The sequence below is a fragment of the Lates calcarifer genome, linkage group LG16_LG22 (assembly GCF_001640805.2).
Source record: "Lates calcarifer isolate ASB-BC8 linkage group LG16_LG22, TLL_Latcal_v3, whole genome shotgun sequence".
NCBI lineage: Eukaryota > Metazoa > Chordata > Actinopteri > Centropomidae > Lates > Lates calcarifer.
Genome location: NC_066848.1, coordinates 1,111,138 through 1,133,411, shown reverse-complemented (window position 1 = coordinate 1,133,411; position 22,274 = coordinate 1,111,138). Strand labels below are relative to the sequence as shown.

The 22,274-nt window shown below is 42.7% G+C and overlaps 1 protein-coding gene across 1 annotated transcript in view; it reads right to left on the bottom strand.

Annotated features, from left to right (window-relative positions):
* Window positions 1-21,241, bottom strand: part of LOC108890400 (kinase non-catalytic C-lobe domain-containing protein 1) — a 30,209-nt gene extending 8,968 nt beyond the window's left edge. The window contains 20 exon segments of the mRNA XM_051076784.1: window positions 614-969; window positions 1,910-2,169; window positions 3,966-4,104; window positions 4,692-5,389; window positions 5,690-5,882; window positions 6,135-6,222; window positions 6,323-6,400; window positions 7,677-7,835; window positions 7,942-7,994; window positions 8,169-8,240; window positions 8,473-8,587; window positions 9,280-9,885; window positions 10,614-10,753; window positions 10,851-10,968; window positions 11,715-11,861; window positions 13,162-13,188; window positions 13,190-13,221; window positions 16,007-16,205; window positions 19,741-20,365; window positions 21,116-21,241. Coding sequence (XP_050932741.1) covers window positions 614-969; window positions 1,910-2,169; window positions 3,966-4,104; window positions 4,692-5,389; window positions 5,690-5,882; window positions 6,135-6,222; window positions 6,323-6,400; window positions 7,677-7,835; window positions 7,942-7,994; window positions 8,169-8,240; window positions 8,473-8,587; window positions 9,280-9,885; window positions 10,614-10,753; window positions 10,851-10,968; window positions 11,715-11,861; window positions 13,162-13,188; window positions 13,190-13,221; window positions 16,007-16,205; window positions 19,741-19,845 — 3,585 coding nt within the window. The 5' untranslated portion in view covers window positions 19,846-20,365; window positions 21,116-21,241.
* Between the last annotated feature and the right edge of the window lie 1,033 nt (window positions 21,242-22,274).

Sequence of the window (22,274 nt, the reverse complement as noted above, 5' to 3'; positions counted from 1 at the left end):
GTGTGTTATTAGCTGTTACACAAACCCTCTGAAGGAACAGTGGTGCCATCAAAGTGTGCAAACACAAAGACTATTCATTAATATTCTTTTGCAAATGATAATAACTTCCTCCGCCAAGGGCTAAGTTCAACATATTAATATTCAGATCCAGTTTGGAGAGAATTATATGCCAATTATCTTAAAATCCCCCACATGTTCTCGTCCTGTTTACCCCACAGCCTGACCGTGCCCCACTTCATTACTGCTAAGAAAATAATTCCTGCAGTTGTTCATAAAACTCAAAGGGCTGAATGAAACTAGGAAGCGAAACTGCATTCAACAAGCACTAGTTAGAACATAATACATGGATACAATGCATGAAGAATCAGGAATCTACATTTTTTAAACAATAATGAAAACCTGCTCTGTCTCTCTGGAACATCAACATTGCATTAATATACACAACTCTACACACAACCTATCACTGCAACATGCATTACATGTAAAAGACATGCATAGTGATAGTCATTTCACTGCGTTAGTTTATTCTGATAAATAAATCAGAAACGTCATGCAGTCAGCTGTTTAAGGTCAAATATGACTCACTGGCAGCAGCCTTCACACGTTTACCCACCTGTGTTTTCACATCTAGACATGGTGATCCAGTGTGCTGTCCCAGATTCATTGCATACTGTATCACTTCTGTGCTAAAACAATCTTCTCCAAAAAAGGCTAAGGCCCAGGTCGGGCTGAAGCTGAGGCCCGGTCCCTCTGCTCTGGATCCAGGCGAGACGAGTCGCTCTGACACCAGGGAGTCACTGTCCTCCATGTCCTCGGAGCAGTCGGGGCTCATCTGCTCGTCGTGGGCTCCCGGCAGCCCTTCCTCTCTGCCCGACAGAAACTCAGCTTCAGAGGGGCTTTCATCGCTGCCCCCCGCTGACTGATCTCCTCCCTCCATGACCCCTGCGTCTGAACCGTCCGTGCTCACGCCTCGACCAGTAAACAAGGACAGTAGAAAGAGAGAGAGTAGGAAGAGAGGAGAAAGAGAGGGGGACTGAATCACATGGAGGGCAAAAAAACAAACTGGATTTGTGAAGAAAACACAGAGAGAAATCCAAGGGTGGCACTGTGGCTATTTGTTGCTAACCCTGTCACTGCTGCACAATGCATCCACTGTTTAACAGATGAGCTTAAAGGCAGTTCAAGCTCAAGTTGTTCTGTAACTTTTTTATCTGTATTATCTCGAGTACCTTGTAAGAGCCTGTTTGTAATCAAGGCCCCATTTCAAGCACATATTAATAGCACAGCCACTGCAGATGTAAGGTTGAGTGTGTGTGTTTGTAAATGTCACTGGCCAGGAATGAGCTGCAGAGGAAAAAAATCTTCAGCTTGGTAGCATGCCTTGGACTCCTCTGAATGTGCTGCAATCTTAAGAACAGCATCCAACAGCCACTCACAGCTCATGACTGCAGTCAGCAGCCAAATACAGAGAAATATTATCAAAGCATCACAGGAGTCGGGGTTCAATAGTATTTTGTTTTTCAAATTTGAGACTAGTTTTGAATTTGTACTTGTACTCAGCGCTGCAGTGGCTAAATGTAACTAAGTACTTAGTTACAAATCTGAAGGTACTTCTACTTTGTTTGACTATTTCCATTTCATGCCACTTCATACTTCTACTCTACTACACTTCAGAAAATAATATTCAGCTTTTTTGCTGCTGTAAAAAGAACAATATTTCCATTATCTGACAGCTTAGTTTAGCATTCAGCTGCTTTGTGTGGAATAAGATTCAAATAAGGAGATTAAAGATTTCTGTTCTGACCATGATCACATCTCTGCATTTTATAAACATGGACCTGGATCCAAAACTGAAGCTGGATCTTTGTCTTCACAAGGACAGAACTGATCATGAAAGTCAGTGTCCTACCTTGACTGATAGAGTGTTGACTCTGCTCCGATCTTAATTCAAAATCCTCATGCGCCGTCTCATTTTCTCCATGACAGGACGGGGCCTCAGTTTCTTCCCAGGAATCCACAGCAGCAGGACTGGAAGTGTGAATGTTTCCATTCAGATCAAGATGGCCGTGCACACAAACTTCTCTCTTCTCTCTCCAGACAGTTGCTATCAAGGGTGGGGTAAGGGCTGCCCTTTTCTCAGCCTTTGATGGAGGCTGCTCGTTAGAGTCGCTGCATGGGGCACATTAGGAGGCAGAGAACACACACACTGTTCAAAGCTAGTGACAATTAGCACTTAGTAAACAAATAATGCCAATAATTTAATATAAATTACAGTTTGTAAAGAAAACAGAGAAAACACAGTGATGGAAAAAACTAAACAGTTGACATCAAATGCATGTGCAATTAACACAAACTGATCCATTAAATGTAACTGCACCCAGACAAAACACCATCCACTCTGGTCCATGTCAGAGAAGAGGAGCTTCGGTCCTTCTTCTATCTCCTCACTCAAACTGGAACAGTGGAAAAAATAACCTTCCACAGCTGGGCCCTGTGACCGAGCCACAGCCTCTATCTCCCTGCAAAGCTGTGATGTCTCACTACCACAGCAGATTACTGGGGTCTCCCTACATATCGCCCTGAGTGTGACAGCCTGGATAAAAAGACTCCTGGGAGATCTGACAGGCCCGACCCTCTGCTCATCTCTAGCGTACATATAAATGAAGGGAGGAGTGTGAAGCATGGAACTTGTTGCCTTCATTCATGTATTCATTCATATATTTAAGCCACTCCCTCTTCCCACAGCTACCCGTCAGCATATCAGTAACAATGCAGATGAGGCTTTACATGTATCTTCAGTGTTGTCAGACACTCTCCTCAGCACAGCTGTTACCATAGGGACTATTTAAAACGCTGGCTGAAGTTTATGTATGAAGTGCACATTGTGTTAATGCTTATTTGAATGCTGTGTATGGGTGAGAACATGCATATGTACGCTGAGTGAGCCGAGGAGGAGAGGTCACGTTCAGAGAATCTGCTCTTTACAAGCCACATAAGAATAAATTAAAAATCTGAACACAGGCAAATCTCACTGACTGTTGTGTCGTTAACAAGATATCCTTTCCCAGTTTAGGGATAATAATTTTGACACCACAGATAATCTTTTTAATTCCTAATGTAGGCTAATTGTGGCGGTGTGATACCTCCTCTGAAAAACACTCATTTAAAGGGATTTAAAACTGACGCACGATTATCAAAAAACTTTTAGAGTCTCAGCTGTGCTGTGAATGACTGTCATTAAAGCTGAGATGTAAAATTTGGTGTTATCATGGTGTTTTGTGTAAAAGTCTATCACTATTAAAATCACAACATTTAACTGCCACTCTACAAGCAAAGTGTGATCCCACTGAGCTCAGGTGGTTGATGTGGATGTGAATACACAGTGTGAAACACATCACTGTCTGGGCTCTGGCGCTGGACTGGCTTTATCAAGTACAGGGAGTCCAGTAATTACAATGAATTGCCATTTTGTTTGAAGCTCTGAAAATGTGGGTTGTGATTCACGCCTGAAACCAGGCCAGTTATCCGGTGCCACTTGTGTCCTTTCTATAATTCTCCAGACAGACGCAGACAGTTTATCAACAATAAATGATTTGTGCTGCTTATTATCAATCAGTTAATCTGCTGATTATATTTTCAGTTAATTTGAGTAATGATCTAGGTCCTTAAAATGTCAACACAATCTCCCAGAGGCCAAGGTCAACTTGCTAAAAGATATTCAATTAGCAATGAAATCTATCTAATCAAGATGACTTGATCATTTCTTAACAGTAAGCAACATGAATTCATGACTGATGCTACATTTATTCATGCTAGAAATCACTGACTGACTCCTTAGTTACACAGTACTGAAGTATGTGTTACTGATTTATATATCATTTCATCAGGATGTACAGCCGGAGAAATTTCAGCCTGAGCAAAGTGATGCTGAGGAGAGCAAAGAAACCTTACTCAGTCCTACTCACAGTGAGGATGGGCTGTAGTTGACCAGGCAGTGTAAAACACCCAGCAAGTCGTCTTCCCAGTACAGATCACTGAACCGCTCTTTCACAACACTGGCGAACGTGTGGTACTGGAGGTCCTTCAGAGAGAAGATGTACTCCCCTCGGAAAAGACAAAAAGTAGATTTTCAGATGAACATGTCTGAACAACTCGAGACGAGATGATGGAGCAGGTCGTTGATTTGTTTTATTCAAACGCGGCTGCACTCTGGTGCAATCTGATGTTAAAGGAACATTATTTTTCACCCTCTTAGACACAGAGGTGTCTGTTCTGTGTAACACTGCAGCTGTGTAGCTGACTTCTGCTATCCACTGGAATATTCTGACGTCAGTGGATACAGAGATAAGATAGAGCTTTATCTTTTTCTCTCCAGCCAGGGGCATCACAACAGCTCAGTCTGCTATCAGAGAGGAGACCTGTGTGCTGGGAGAGCCAAATAACCTCCCAGGCTATACTACAGTATATGTGCAATGGACATAAACAGGTGTTAAAATCAAACACGAGCAGATGCACAGAACATTATTTGAAGGCAAATTAAAAAACTGTGTAAAAAAATGTGTTTATTTGATGTTTATTTGACTCTCCTTAGAGCTAGTGAAGCGAGGGTAAACACTCACAGAATTCACGGACTGCTGTAAAGCTAATGAAGACATAATAAAATGATATTACAGCCATCTAAAGATACATACCCATTGCAATGTCTTCATGTCCATTATCCAAATACCCATCAAGTGAAAACTCTCCCTTGAGCAGGTCGATCACCTCCTGTAAGGCAGGGTGGACTTTGGGGGAGATGGACTCTGAAGGAGACCGGTTCTCACGCTGTGTTCCTGGATTTGTTTGTCCACTGTGCTCCAGGGGGCTGTCAGAAATGATGGAGCCACCACTGAAATATGACGGTGGGTCATACACCTGGGGTTCAGGTCTCACAGGTACATTCAGACAGTTAATAAACGGACCCTCAGCGTTCTCTGGAACTGTGATTAGTCCTTGCAAAGGCTGTGGGACCAGAGAGAGATTTATATCCAGCCCAAGGAGGGACTCTGGAGCCCTGACCTGCACAGGCACTAAAGACAGATGTCCTGTAGTGGGATCCTGACGGAAGAGGTAATTGTTGAAGACACCACAACTATTGAGGTTAGTGGATAATGGAGGAGGAAGAGACACTTCAAGACAGGAAACATCAGGGGGCGCAGAAGAAGAGTTGACCTGTATCTCGTCACTGGAAGTTGTAGAAGTTGTGGTTATGACTGCCTGATGAGCAGGCAGCTCCTCTGTGTGTAGACTGGGTTCAGTGTGTGCAGGATATGGGTACTCAGTGTGTGAAGTGAAATCAGCATCTCTTTCCTCGATGTGTTCACTGGTTTTTGTGAATCCATCCACAGTCCTGTAAAATAAACAATCCCTAATAAACACTCTCTTCTTCTCTTTTTAAAGCAGCATTTTGTGCTTTTTCTTTGAGTAAGTTCTTCTTTTTTTTAAAGAAATAGTTTTACATTTCTGGAAATATTCTTGTTTGTATTCTTCCCAAGATACAGATGAGAGAACTGACAGAGGTAACCGTAGCAAAGGAGTGTGTTTCCCCAAAATATCCCAAATCCTTTCCTTTAAATTTCAGGAAATGACTTTTATTTTGAAAATTGCTTTCCAAAAAAAATAAGAGATCTTATTTCCTGGAAAATCGTACCCTTCAATGGCAGCTCCAAGGATTTGACTCTCCTCCTCTGAGTCCCCTTCATTGGTCAGAATGATGGGGGTGAAGTGTGTGGCTGTGGAGGTGAAGGCTTCTGGGAGTTGGAGTTCCTTGCTGACTGGATAGCTGTGGGGAACAGGGCCAGGCACAGGAGCCAGTCGGCTCTCAGTGGCCATGGGCACAAAGCCTACACACAGTTACAACAATGCCAGATACAATATCAGTGATATTGTCTCATGCAATGCACATTTAAATTACACAAAATGTGGAAAATATTAGGAACAGCTCAACAAGTCCTCCAACTTACAGGAGTGCATTTTCATAGCAAAATTCAAGGGGTCTTCTTAATATCTGGCACATTTAGTGTATAATATATTATGCATTTCAAGGGAAAGTATATTGCATGAGGGTCATCCATACTAAAGTAAAGCTGTCCTACCACTGTTGTTCTGTGCAGACTCTTCACATGAGCTGTGGAGAGTTTCAGTTGCACTCAGATCTTCTGCATCGGTGAATTCTGTGACTGGCTGAAAGACAATAGAACTGGTTCATTACAACGGAGACAAAACAGGACAGACATGAAGAGGATGTAAATGTATCTGTGGTGAAAAACAAAGCAGAGTTTACCGGGTGAACTCTGCTGATGATGTTGTTCCACACAGTCTCAGCGTTTGTCCCTTGACGTGCTAAGTAGTCACGACAGCTCTGGAACAGATGCACATGAAAACAAGTGTGATAACAACGCACAACACTTTACATACAGACACCAATAATGTCTGAATTAATTCTGCCCTGAGATAACTAAATCATTTGATTAGAAATAAAACACCTGGTATTTCTAAAACTAAGAGCTACTTTTAAAAAATGACTGACAGCATAACAATAAAAGTAAATGATGCTATTTTTGAAGCAGAGTCCTCTGTTTAGAAAATAACAAAGCACTTTTACAAATTGGATTCTCTATATTTAAATTACAAGTGGTTTTCTTCTAAAAAGGATATGCTGAAGTTGTGATTTTTTTGCCTGTTGATATGCAAAATCAAATCTTTGGCTTTACTCATTTTCATACGAGACAGAGACAGAACAATGAAATAATAAACAGTCAGAATAAAACAGAATATAAAAGCAGCACATTACTAGAAATAAGAAGAAAAGTAAAATGACTTGGGGTCCACATATGTGTTTTCTTAAAGTTAGCAGTCTTCAGTGTGAATTTTAGGAAATGATTAATAGACAGGACCTTCCTTACACAATTAACAAGGCTAGCTACAGCCATGCTAGCAGCTCTGTGAGGATGTATGTGGTGCTTTGAGCTAGTTGCTAACATCAGCGTGTTAAGATGTTGACAGTGACAACATGCTGATGTTTAGCAGGTAATGATTACCATGCTCACACTGCTGTGCTAGCTCTAGTTAGATACACATTTGCTGATTAGCACTAAACACAAGAGCAACGAGGTCGACAGGGAATGTTTTTAGTTTTGCAGGTGTTTGTCCATAAACCAAAGTACTGCACAAATGAGAAACTCTGACCTGCTGATGGCACTAAAGCTCTGAGGATCATCAGAAAGAAAACAGCCCAGGTTCTGGTTTCTAAAAACTCATCGTGAAGAGATGCAATTTGGTTTTACAATTACATTTCTTTTTTGCAAATTTAAATCAATCCCACTGGCTATGAGTAAGAACAGGCAGCTGAAAACAGATATAATGTTGGTGGGGGTGTTTTAGTCAGAGAGTTCAGTGGGAACCCTGGACTGAGGAAAATGATGGGATGGCGGCTGAAACACTATAATGGCAGACAGGATCAATTTCAGGCAGTGCAGTAGAGAATTCCAAATTACAGGGCTTTGTGCCTGGTGAGAAGAAAATGGAATAATGGGAGGCAACATATGACACATGCTGCGTCAGATAGAGGGACTTGGAGATAAATATGTTAGGTTGGTGGGAAGAAGAGAACAAAATGTTAAATGTTAAAATAATACTTTTTTAGCCATAATGATGGTCGGTCTCTCGATGGGCGTCCTCTTTGCCATCTCCAGCAGCAGTCTCTTCAGTTTGCGAGGCATCGCCAGTTTTTGATTAGGTGATAAACTGAACTTGGCTGTGGCCCAGAGAATAGCAGCAACGCCATACACACAAACCTGAGCCAAGACAGAAAAGATTAGAGGAGCGAGGAGCTACAACCAAAGCAAATGATGTGTGAAACTTAATTTTAAAAATAAGATGAAGCAGTTCTGATTGACAGACCTTCTCAGTCACAATGCCATGTTCTTGATATTCAGGAGCAAGATAAAATTCATCTCGAGGGACCTGCAAAGAATATTGAAAGTCAGTTATTGAAGTCAACAAAAGCCTCCAGATACTGTTGCTCATATCCTTCAGCAGAGAGTGTATTTTCAACATCTGTTTTGTAAGCAAACAACTAAAGATTGAGAAGCAGCAGAGATTACAGCACAGGACAAAAGTAAACCTACCTATGTTTTTAGGTTTCAAAAAAAGCACCTCTCCCTCGCAGCCCACGTACACTGTGTCTAGGCATAAATAGGCTGATGGAAAGAGAGAAATCAGCTGCATAATCATGAGTAACAAAATTCAAGCCATGTAGTATAATTAGCATAATTTCTGCATTCCCTTTTCCCTCTCTCTCTCCTCTGGAATTTCCCATCAGTATTGTGAGAGATGGTTCTTAAATGAACAAGAAAAATGTGTGGTCTTATATAATATTGTTAATATTGAGGTCTTAAGTGCTGGTTTCATGTGTGAAGTGGGTAAAATCACCTGGAAAGTCAATGTAGGTCTGCAGAGAGGACAGGCAGGTGTAACACAGAGCCCACAGCTCATTAACCGTCAGCCTCCTTCCACAGCGACTGAGTAACTCTCTCAGAGAGATCCACTGGATGGAGAATAAAGAACAAACCAGACTTAAAAAGACACAAGCTTCAGCTGGCCTAATTAACTCAAACTGAAGTAATCCCTTTCTTGACTTTTTCTGAATCTATTTTTGAACGTTCAGACCTTTAGTAATGATTTGTCCTCTCGAAGCGATCACACATCACTTTGACTTATTACTGCTGAATGAAAACGTCCTTCTGAAAATGCTACATAACCCAGTAAATTCATCCACAGAGGAGGCATAAACCAGAGATATTACTAAAGGTTCAATAAGCTAACACCTATACCAATGTCACATGTACAGTATCATGTCTCATAGCAAACAGCTTGTTTTTGCTCTAAAAAGGCATAAAGTGACAGAAAGAATAGTAGAAAGAATTAGAAGACAAATAAAGTAATGAGATGCTGAGGAAAACATCTGAGGATTGTTTTGTCAATCTAACAATTTGGCTGAACTCTGCTTCTTCTTCTACTCACAGCTACCATATTAAACAAATCTAGTTAATCCAACCATTTCTGCACTGACTTACACCCCCACTATCAGAACCATTTCATGTTTCAATCTCTCTCTCAGAGCTACTCTTATTGACAGACAGCCAGAGCCTCCATAATAACACCAGTCATAGCTGTGATAAAATCGGAGAGAAGCCAAAGCCACAGTGTAGATGTGAGAGCCATCTGGCACTGGCTAACCTCATCCTGAGATTCTTCATTCAGGCACAGCATGCTTTTGGTCATGTGGTTATTAGGAATGTAGAGGCCATGGTTCAATGAGCTCTGGTCCCCAGAAGAGTCCAGGTCCTGACAGGAAGATGATAAACTCTGGACACAGTCATTGGATTCACATTCATGGCACTCTTGGCTCTTTGTTTCTCCACTGCACAAAGTCTCTTCAGCATCCTTGTTTTCTGGGACATCCATAACGGAGTTCACATAATCCTCAGCGCTGCTATGTGGGTAAGATTCACAGGACTTGCCCCGGTTGAGTCTTTGAAGTCTGTTACTCCACATGGACTTGCAGCTCAAGTGTTCATCTGCTCCTATCTCAGTGAGGTCAGATATTGGTATACTGATATCTCCATGTGTTGGAGGGGAGAGGCAGGGGGGGTTGTTGGAGTCCGGGACAGAACAGGAGCGGTTTAGAGCCCCCCTCACCCTGTTCAGCCTCTGCTGGGCTCTCCTCCTCACTGGGGAGCTGTTGTGGGACCTGCAGTCCATCTCATCTGCCAAGATTGTGCCATCTCCTTCACTGTGGTCCATATCCTCTGCCCAGAGAGAGGAATCCCAGCCCCCACACACCTGCAGATCAAAAAACATTCTGTCACTTGTTTCAGCTGTGCTGAATGCAGAAACACTCTCGATTATATATCAGCGGGTGTAAAACAGACTGGAGTTTGATTAACACAAAACTGAAGCAGAAATTTAGATTGTTACTGGTGATCTCGGAGGCCATAGATAACCAGCGTATTCCTGGTACATATGGATGGGTTTCTGAACGATGTGCTGTTGGGATGGAGTCGAAAAATAAACCAGAAAAACTGTGAGGTAATGGGGACGTCAACATGAGGAGTTGCTTTCCTGCCATAATGGCAGAAGTTGCTGGCTTGTTTGCTCTTAACCCAATCTGCCTGTTGATGGTTTGGGACACACAGTAATTTTCCACTACATGCACAACCTGCTTCTAGTCATTTCCCCTGAAAAGTCCCTGTGTCATGTTTGCTAGCTAGAGCTGACAGATGTCTGTTCCACATCTGATTTTTACCTCATTTTACTCGTTTTGATCAAGTTGATTTATTTCTTAATACTGAAAATATCCATGTATAAGCTACCATCACATTGTGGCAAACACTATTTCTACCCACTTGCTTCACCTTCGCCTTCATCCTTGATTTTGAAAATGGGAAATGCATCTGCAGCTGTCGGCTAATTGAACTTGTGGGGCAAGCCCAGCTAACGAGCTCATCTAGTGCTGTTTGCTTCACATTCTGGTGTGCTTCAAATATTTCTTCCTGCACTCTGTCACACACCTGCTGCCTGGACAGACCATTTGCCTTGACAGAACTGTCACTGCACAGGTCTTTGGTATTATCATCTGAGCTCAGTCTTCTGAGCAGACATCTGGGTTTCGGATGCTGCCATCTCGCCTCCCAGGAGCCTTCATGTCCATCTGTGGATATACAAAGACGGCAGTTAGCTAGAACCAGAAAAAAAAACCACAGCAGAGACCAACCAGTGCCATGTATAAACAGATATAACAAAATGACCTTGAAATGTTGAAACAGATTCAATGGAAAGCACCCGTCGCCCAATAGAAGACAGTTTCCGGCACACAGCTGCAGAGGAGGTATGAGACAGCCGAGCCTCAGCCAGAGACAGGATGTCCTGTGGGAGTATTAAACTTCCAGGTTTGTAATATTCAAGACAGACATGTAATGCTTATTTATATTCTCTCATTATCATTATTAAGCACTGACATGATCAGCTTTCACTGCATGTGATTTGCACTGACACACTATTTCCACTTGATGCTGCTCAAGAGCACTGACTGACTACAGCATGTATTCACAGCCAATTAGTTCATCTCATAGTCATGTGAGAAAAATAGACTTTAATTAATGCCAAAGCCATAATTACTGTAAACATAATTACTTCTCCTCAAGGACCTGTGACAGTAAAGGAATGGTAATGTAGTGCCGTAATGGAATATGTGTTATGGTTTGTTGTTTAAGGACATTATCCACACTGACCACACATGCTGCGCTGCAATCACCATCCATCCATTTGGGTCATAATGACTCTAAAAACTACATGAATTAATTTCTCTCTGTTCATTGCATTATGTTATGCCTATATTAGTTTATTGTTGTCATTTATTTCATTTTTAATCCCTTAGATTCTGATTTAGCTTCTAAACTCTTATTTTTTTATCAGTAAATGTCAAATAAATCATGCAATACCGATAATTTTGTATCTGCGTTTAAATGAACCTAGTTTAACACCTGTAATGACACTACTTCAGACACTTTACCTCTAATCTAATTATTACACACCTGTCTCACAGCGGTGAAACTAAGCAGCTTTCTATAAGTCATTCTCGCAGTAAAGAGCAGTCAGCAGGGTTTTTATACCTGCAGGAGAGGCCTGTCCTCGGGCTTTTCCTCCTGCATCTGCTCCAGCAGCTTCTGGATTTCTTCTCCCAGCTCAGCCTCCAGCTCTGGCTCGATGACAAAGTTCAGTGCGGCAGAGAGCGTAGAGCCCAGAGAGTAAACATGGCCCTGCAGCCGAGGATAAAAGAGGAGAAAACATCTATCATCATCAAGAAGGAGCTGCAACTGTGATCTGAATCAGTGAAGGACTATAGAGAGAGGTTAAGAAAATACAGGATCCTCTCACCATGTTGGGCAGTAATTATCATGTGTTGTATATATTTATGATGGAGTGTTTGTTTTGTTCTGCAGCACTGACAGTAGATATTATGGTCACCTCTCTGCCAGCAGCAGATTTGAAACAGGTGCTTTTGAGTTCACATCTGAGACGTAACGATCTCTCCCAACAATTGAAGTGGACTGTACCCATACTTATTTGGTTAACACATGTGCAAGGCGGATCCCAGTGTGGGTCACCAAAATAGAAGAGTAAATACTCAGCTGGCCGTAACTCCTGTTTTGCTTATGCTACTACTTTGGCTGTGCGTAAAAATCTCCCTTGAGAAAAACACACTTGAGGGGAAAAACACTGGAGAAGTGAAGAAGAGGAGGCTTGTTTTTTTTCTTGTCAGGAATTTTGGGTATTTTGACAGACAGCAAAATTAGAATGCAGAGTTTATTTTGAAATTCAGCTGCATGAGTTTAGTGTAAATTTATTCATGTGATGGTGAGGAGAGTGAGAGCAGAACAGAGATCCACTCAGTGATACTGAAAGAGCATCCATAATTCATCTGAACTTATTAAACTCAGAATAATCAGAATAATACATACTTATACTACAGAAGGAGGAGTGGAGGAATCACTGCAGGAAAGACCAACACACACATATACAGAGCAGAGCAGGTAGTCACATTCATCGTACCTGGGAGCTGCAGGTATATGCGATCTTACACTGCTCCATTAAAGGACTTTAAGCATCATGACTGATGAACAATCAGATCATGTTGGTCCGTCTAAAGACTCAAATGGGTGATGTTTAAAGGATAATTCAGGTGTATTTAAAATGGGACCTTATTTTTGGAGGTATCACAGGTTATAAGATCTAAAATTATTGAGTCGTCTCCTATGTTAACACCTCTTGTAGTTGAGATAAAATAAACTTCAAGTTCAATAAACTTGATAAAAAGAAAAAACTTATTTAAGAAAATGCCCCCTGTTCTGCCATAAAGTGTGAAAAGACCTTGTTAAACCAAGACCTTGTAACTGAGTGATTGCTGGCTTGCGTGTGGAATTTTTAGGTGAGGAAAGAGAAAAAGCAACTCTCTCCTCTCCCTCAGCAAACACCAGCAAGGTGCCCGTGACTGCGTGCAACAGACTGTGTGCAGCTGTGATCAGATTAAAATCTGCAAGAAGATTCAGTATTTCTCACCTCAAACGTGCTGCCTGTGTTGTCGAAACTCAGGAGGCACGAAGGAGCCTTCTGGATCATCTGCAGGTCAAAAACACACCAATTAACTGGCCCATTAAACTCGTCTGAGAAGCATACAGCACATCATACGGGAACAAACAGTGCATTTGTCGTTTGATGTGAACACTCTTGATGTATAGCCATGTCAGTTCTGTAACCTACTTGCTAAGCATGCACTGTAATGAGATGCAAATCAGAAGAATGTGTTTCCCCCATGCTGAACCACAACAGTCCAGTGAGCTAGTGCAGCCATTTCTCTTTATTTGCATAATTCATGTGTCAGAGATAATCCCTGACAAACAAGACGGGAGCTATCTGCAGATCAGAAGCTGAAGGAGCCACAGAGGAGCGGCGTGGTATCCTCCTCCTCCTCCTCCTCCTCCTCCTCCTCTTCAAACAGGCCAGAGCTCACACTGGCTATAAGTAATTCAGATACATGAAAACATCACTGTAAACACACTGTACGCTGCCTGAACTGGACTCATGGACTCATGAAGACAGAGGGGAAAAGAGGTCGTACCCAGAGTCAGAGGAGGAGAAGGAGACCAGTAAAGTGGGTCATGACAGAATCTGGGTTTGTCTACTTGAGTCATGATATCCCCTCCCAGGTGTAGCGAGGCTGGTCTCCTTTACTCTCCTTTCCCCTCCTCTCCTGTCTCCTTCCCTTCCCTCCTCGAGTCTCCTCGCTTCCCTTTCTTGCTTTTCTCTTCCCTCTCATTCCTTTCCTTTTACTCGCTTCTTTCCTTTCCTCCTCTCGCCGTCTTTCATTTTCTTCTCTTATCTGCCCAAATCTTTCCTTTCCTCTTGTCCTCTCCTCACCTATCCTTCCTCCTTTCCTTTCCTTCCCATTCCGTTCCTCTCCTTTCCTTTCCTTTGCTTTGCCTTCCTGTTCACTCCACCTCTTTCCTGTCCTCTCTTCATTTGCTTTTTCCTCTCCTCCTTGTTTTCTCCATCTTGTCTCTTCCTCTCTCCTTTCAAAGAAGTTGACAGTTCAAACAAACAAGAAGGAGAGAGGGACAAAAGGAGGACGAGGCATTTCAACTCTTTGAGGTCGTGAAGAACTGTAACCCAGTGAAATAGGCAGTGAATAAGAGGGAAAAAAAAGACAGCCGTTGTCAGTGACGCAGTTGCCTCCAGGGTGATGGTGAGAGCTTGGTGAGTCATGTATGCCTACAGCATTTTAGCACAACAGGTAGTATGAGCGGAGCAGAATCACCGCTTCAACACTTTCTCCAAATGGGCTGATCATATTTCCCACAGAGCACAGCCGGTCCTGTTTTATCACAAATGGAGCGCTTTGCGATGCTAAGCCTCCTGGGAACATTTGCAGTTTTTCTTGGTCAACATTGTATGAAAACCATTAGAGGACATTTTGTTACTCTGGCTGGGTGCTTTGGTGCTGCCACATCACCCACAGTCACGTACAACTGCCTTCCTGTGATTACTGCAGTAATTCATTGGCTGAAATGAACCCTATTGATGAGTCGTCTCACCGAGATTCATCACTACAGCCCTCAAGGTCACTCCATTATACAGCCTTACAGGAACAGCCTATTTGTGTGGGAGCGTGGGATTGGCCGCTCAACTGTGCGTCAGCTTGAAATCTCATCGCCATCGCACAAAGAGTTCAATTAAATGGAATCAATAGGAAAGTGTACGGCGAGTAAAGCAGAGCGTGGTGTTATGATTAATGATATAGATGCACTGTGTTCAGCATGAACAACTAACACAAGAAGGGTAATGTGGGCAGTGCAGCTCCTTTCTCTCTCCACAGCATGAATCACAGCCAGAGGACTGAACACAGTCCAATAAAGCACGACAACAAACGAGTCTGTGGAGATTTTAGCCGACAGAGTAATCAAACCATCGCTTCATATCATCTCCATTACTGACTGAAGACCTGTGAGGAGATATAAAATAGATACAACGCTGTAAAGGATGCCACGCTGGCTGTGTGAGTGTGTGTGTGTGTGTGAGAGCAACGCAGGTTGACTGCTGATAGGCTAGTCAAGCTGTTACCACAACAACAATCCCCCTGGCAACTCTAACACTGTTGATCTTATCAATGCTTATCAATTTCTTACATTTGGCATCAGGGTATGGAATAACATGCGTGCAACAGTGTGTGTGTGCACACATGCATGAGTGTGTGTTAGTGATAAGATAGAGAACAAGATACAGGGAAATTGAGAGAGAAAAATGGAGACTAGCAGAGAGAAAGGAGTGAGAGTAGAAGGAAGGATAATAACTCCTGATAGGATATTTCTCTCTGTCTTTTGATGTACAGTACAGTGAAGGAGAAAGATGTCTTGTAGTGAAATCAGAGCAGACCTGCAGACCTTGGCAAAGCCTGACAGATCCAGTGTGACACTGATAGGGCGTTTTCAAGCACGAATAGCAACTGAAGCTGATACAGATCAGGCAACAAATCACAGAAGAGGAGAACGTGGCTTCTCTCTGAGTCAAACAGAGAGCTTAAGCTGCAGTTACTAAGGGACAACTTCATATTTAAACTTCCCGCAATGCAGGTCTGATCTAATCTCTTATGCAGCTGCATTATGAAACAGATTCCTCTTTCAAAATAAAAATCTACTACATTTGTAGCTGCAGCCTGATCAGTAGTATGTAGGATTAAACAGCCCAGCCATTGGCGATATAATGCCATGTGTCATGCAAGCAACAGTCAAAGAGTGTCTATAATTAAAATAAGTGCAAATCAAGGGGTATAAATGCCTTGAAAGTGGTTTGGCTGTTGTACAAATAGAACACAAACATAAACAACAGTGTATCTGTGCTGTGGACTCACCACTCAGCTGCTCCATGAAGCAAACATTCCCATGGGCATTGAAGGCCAGCGTGTCTGGAGTTATACACAGGGTATGGAAGAGGTGGGAGGGTCTAATACTCTGCAGGGCCAGAACACACTCTGCACACACCGCCCACACCTCCTCCTCAGACAAACAGCTGTCCCGCAAAGAAAGGATGTCTGCCAGGGACACATTCTCCTGTGGACACACACACATGTAAAAACAGCCGAGGCTGTTTGAGTTTCTGTAAAATCTAAGGAGCACGCCTGATCTGCATGAGTGCTCTGGCTCAATGTAGCGCTTGTAGGGCAAATGTTAATGAGGAACTCTCTTTGCTCTTTACTAATTACCTGCCTTGAGCACATTTCAGCCTTTTGTCAGATTTTTCCATTATTAGCTTGTAGCTAGTTAGCTAGGTCACCCAGTTGTTGTTTGAAAACAATAGCGGACACACGGAGACAGACTGCAACAGTCATCCTGACTAATTAGTCCTGTACCGGACACAGAAACTAGAAGCCTTCAAGTCAAGTCTGACTAACCAGTTTAATATAATGATTCAGCTAATTTAGAGCACTCTTAATGTGGCGAGGACTCTTTGCAGAGGATATCGTACATTTTAATGTACAGCAATTGGGACCAGAAGGCAGGACGTTCACGTTTCCCCTCCTCACCATGAGCACTAAAATGCAACATCAAAGTTTTCAAAACAGCCTGCTCTCAGCTTCATTTCAGTCAGCTAACTCATGTGGAACAGATTTATTAAAATGTAAATACAGTGTGTGCAACGTTAGAGTTTGGCATTAAGGCTCTGACCTCGTCACTCTCTGCAGAGCAGAGGGACGTCAGGGAGTTTGACCTCAACTCTGGAGAAACTAAACACTACAGGTGGATGCTGGGGTGGAGGTGGGGAAATGCTACAGTTATATAGCTGCAGTAGCATCTATAGAACACCTTATTACAAAAGGTGATTTACATTTTGTTTTATTTTTTAGTTTGTATCATAGAAACGCATGTATATTATGATGTACTACATTTTCCAGTACATACAATACTCTCTGATACATGGTCTAATACATGGGTCTCAAACCTGACAGCTTACTGTCTAATAAATGTGTTTTTGTTGAGCAATAAATCTGAAGTATAAACACTCTGAGGCTGAGAAACTCCTCTTTCTCTCCTGACTTGACCTCTCATGGTTCATAACCCTGTTTGAGGTTGTATGCCTGCACAACAGCCTCGTTCTCCTTGAAGCTGAGAAAGGCAGATGTTGAATTTGTCCTCAAAAAAATAATCAATTGTCTACCTCTTCTGAAGCTGTCTCTCTTCTATAAGTCAAGATTTATTTCAGGTTCAGAAAGAGACAGTGGGTGGAAGTTCAGCTGAGGAGTGTTGCTGCAAGTTACATGGCTAGGAAATAAACAGGCAAAAATTAGATCTGGTAAATTAGATCGTTATCCTACAAGTGTGGGGGAAAAAAACTAATTAGGGAGAAAATAAAATATCAGTCAATTAAAGTCAGATTTAATGTGAGCACAGAGGAACCTTCACATGAAAACAGCCTTTCAGTGTCAAACTCTGCACATGCATCATTCTGCACAGTGAAGCTCAAACATCCACATGAATATTGATGAAAAACTGACGTCTAACAGTAAAAAACTATGCTCAGCTGTGGCTCTGAAGAAGTGCAACAAACTTTTTGAGACATTTAAGCCATTTTCAAGGGAACAACTGTAGGTTAAAACTTCATGCAATAAACTAACTGCTCAAAATTATTGGTAGAGATCTTAGTTTGGTGAAAAACAGTGACCAGTTCCCTAAGAAAATCCTGATAATCAGCAGCAAGGGCATTCAGTACATGAAGTACATGACATCCTGCACAGACATACACACACTTTTAATGCCACTGAGTGACTCTACACACCCTCATGAGCACACTACATCATCTGTGATCCCCTATCACCAAATGGCCCCTTTTATCCAGGCAGACGCAGTGATCTCAGAGATTCCATGCAGCATCCTGCATAAAGCTGCGGCCTCATTATTACAGGATCTTCTGTTCGCTTTGCAAGTGAACACAAAAGCTGGCCTCAGCTCAGACAGAGGGGTGGATGTGAAGAGTGTGAGGTCTTCACAAAGCAGCAACTGTCCAACACGATATCCAGAACTTTAATTATCATGAACTTAACATATTTCTTTCTCTGTGACATTATTTACGCCACACTAAAGTAGCTCTGAATGGGACCTTGTTTTTACTCTGACTGTGAAAGTAACAGCCTGTACTCGCTTTAATATTCAACAACTGTATTACCTCTGACTCTATCTGTTTCTCTTTATGACTCTCTTCTAGTTGCAGGAGAGTTGCAGCAGATTGTGAACAAAGCATTTTGATGTGATATAGTGGTGTAGAGCACAATTACAGGGCAGAAATGTGCCACTTCAAGCAGCAGCAGCAGCAGCAGCAGCAGCAGCTACCACCGGCCCCATAAATAGACAGTTTCCCCTGAGAACAGTGCAGGGGAAAGCTAGAAGTCTCTCTCACCCCCCCTCCAGTTAAATATGCTGTCCTACATAAGTTTGCCTCTGAGCTCTGAGGTTGGGATGAGGCTGGTGGGGAATTCTGAATTAAAAACACAGACTTTAGATGAAACCCAGTTGTTTTGTCTGACTCATGCTGCTGAGGCCTCATTTTACCACCAGATAAACTCTGGAAAATATTTTTACACAGAACAAGGATTGTGGATTCTGTCCCCCATCACCTCCATCAGCTCATTAGGAGGGAGTCTCTTAATGGCCAGTATGAACAGGAAGAGAGATGACAGCGGGAAAAACCTGTTCCAGTGCACATAGCAACACGACGACCTCGCTACGTTACTGAAACTACCTACACAAATTCATCATCAACAATTAGGTTACAGCCATGAAAGGCTGACATACTGTACTGTAGAATTTCCAGTTTATGCTGCTTTATGCTTCTATTCCCCTGCATTTACTTGACAGTTTTATAAACTTTTCAGATTAAGATGTTATTGGCCTGTTACTTACAGTAAGAGCATGTTTTAAATATTTGTGAGCTGTTAGCAAAACCACAAAACCGTGATTTCCTCTTTAAACTTCTCAGATGGTTTCATTTAAATAAATGTCTGAGGCTTTTCGTCTTTTCTAACTCAATCATCTGAGCGCCCCTCAGCACTCTCAGTGGTTGGGAACAACTAGACAAAACTTACCTAACTGAATATAAAATAGTTACTTAGGTACTTCCCTTTAGATACTTTAAGCCCACTTTGCTGCGAGTACTTAAACAGAAAGTCTAGTAGGACTTTGAGTTCCTGTGAATCCTGAGAGTTGAGGATCTGATTGGCCTACTTTTTCCACCAGTTAAAGCCGGAGGTTACAGTGACATAGCTGCTCAGACAGAAAGAAAATATACAGTGTGGAGGAGGAGTGATGGCATCAGTTTCACTGTCACCTGGTGCAGACCTTTGACATAATAAACTGAGGAAGTCTTACTGTAGGGTAGGTGCAGATATTCTGTTAATCGAAGGCTCTAAAAGCTCAAGCAACTGCCTTTAAATCCTAAATAAGCATCAAGGTTAATGAAGGAAAAATCCTCATGGCCTATTTTTTTACCCATTTGCCCTACATTTAATTTGGACTCAGTGAAAACAATCAGTCTGAAGTTCAAATCATCATTATATTTAATCATAACTTCTTCATGTAAACCCCAATGTCTCACCTCATCCTCCAGCAGCGGGGGCAGATGTTCCAGATCATAATATCCGTCTCTGTCTTCAGCTTTCCCCAAGTGTGTGAGAGCTGCATCAGTCCCCGAAGTCTCCATTGCAGCAACTTTGATTCCCTCAAGTAGTGAAGCGAATTACGGTCCAGACACCAGTGTTGCCAGCGGAGACAGATGGCATGCCTGAGCTCTCTCGGTACACCGAGCACAAGCGGAGGTCGACTACTTGCTGCAATCCAGCAGGCAGTCGATGGTCACTGCGGGACACTCGGGTCCAAAAACAACGCCGGAGAAAACAGGGGAAGCACGGCAATGCGCCTGAATCGAGGAGGAGGAGGTGGTGGAGGAGGAGGAGGCGGTGGTGGTGTGGGGGGATGCTGGCCAGTGTTTGAGGCTGTCATGACTACTACACCTCCACAGGAACAGGCGACACACCGAAGGCGATCATGAGCTGCAGTTTTCTGAGTCCTCCCCTCCCGGTGGAGGAGTCAGTGTTGGCAGAGTGGAGGGTGCTGTTGTCTGCATGCTACAGTTGGCTCCACGCCTCCGTTCACAGCGCAGTTTGAGTGACTCATATTCATCACTTAGCCCTTAATATCTCTCCTTATTCCTGTGATCTGAGCTGTAATGACATTAATGAGTGCAGGGAGTTTTTTATTCCGCCACACTGCACATACTCTGTCCACCATTTGCAAATAGTCTGTGTTTAGCCTACAATAAAGTTAACTTCCCTCCATTCTCTCCCATACCCCTCTTTTAAGTTATTACTACTTAATTATTAAAATAAAAAAATAATACAAGATGACCATCACGACCACATCATGCCCAAGTACGGTGGCCGACAAGGGCAAACACACAAAAAACCAAAAAGACAAGCAAATTAGGAAACGTCTTCACCAGTTTGACAACACCTTCTGCTGCAAATACCCGAAAATAAATGCTACTTAAAAACAATGCGTATCCAGTCAACATAACAGAAGTTCTCCAGGCCTGTAGGGGGAGCGCTAGAGCAGCTTGAGCTGTTCGGTCTCTGCTGATGATAACGTTAATAATAATATTAATGATAGAAAACAGAACCTTGGAGTTAAGATAATGTTTGATAATAATATAGATAAATTAATAGTTAACCCACAAACCTTCCTGTCCATCGAAACACTAATCTTACAATGAAAATTAAAGTACAGACAAAATATAGCTAGTTAGCTAGCTAGCTAATGAGCTAATGTTAGCTACCTAGCTAGGTGAGCTGGCATTAGTATGGACGGCCACTGTTTAATATAATGCGACCGCACAAGAGCAGTTGGGTACGTGATGTCTGGAGATATAAGACCCTCAGATACAGACAGTCATTTAGTAAACGTGTCTTTGTTACCTGTATCACGCTTCAGCGGCTTTAGCTTTGTGTCCGGTTTGTTGAAAGAACCAAAGAACCACCGAACTGAATACAGATACAAGATAGTTCACTCCACTCACTCACCCCCCCGCCCCCCACACACACATGGAGTGGCGCAGGTGACCAGATACATCATCTTTGCAGCACCACAGTATGGTTATCTTTGGCAGTTATTTCACGACTTCTTATTAAAAACACCCGGAGACCTAAGTGGTGGCTGCAGCGAGCTGCAGGCCTGAACGACCCTGAGGCCACCGGGAAATATCCCGGTGTTCCCGACGGGTTGTCCGTCATTACCTACTGATTCCACAGTGGCACCATCTCACAGTTGTTTTGATTGTGACCAATGCTTGCTCACAGTCCATCCTTAGCTGCCTGTGTATATAATTCAACCCAAGAGGTGATGTGTATAATTGTTTAGAGGCTTCAAGAGGAAAATGATCCAGTAACTCCACAGGAGCAACAAAAACTGTGTTTGACATTAGATTGCTTCCTGTTTTTCTATCCTGCTAATCATCTCACAGCCCTCTCAATGCACATTGAGGCCCCTTGAGATTTTCTGGCCCACAGGTCGAGCACCACTTCCCTGAAGGAATATGTACTCGTCAACCTTGCAGCCCTTCCTGCTTTCATATTACAAATACAATCACACACTTGTTCTAGATCAATACTATTTGCACTCTCTCTGATCCATCTTAATTGCCCACTCCATTTGAATATCATTTTGTGATGTGTCCCACTGATGATGGAAAGCCTGTGTGGGTGCCAGCTGAGCCCGGGGTGGCAGCGGAATGAGATTACTATTATGCCGGCGGTGCCCTGTGGCTGCAGGAGCACTGATAGAGGGGCCTCTCTGGCCAGACAGAAGGGAAGCACTATTAGATTTGTTGACTGCTCAGCGTTCTGGCATGTTGAGATAATGGCGGGAAATACTTTCACTTGACGAGCCAGGCAATTAATGTGATCATACATATTCTGGCATATCCACTCAATGACTTATTGCTGGAGAACAAGGCAGTCTATTTGATCCTTGTTGGCATTGTACAGTTGCCAACAGAGAGATACATTCAGAAGGTATTTCATCTTCAAAAGGATTAGCTCCTAATGTGGAAATACTGCACAGCTCCTTGCCGCTGGG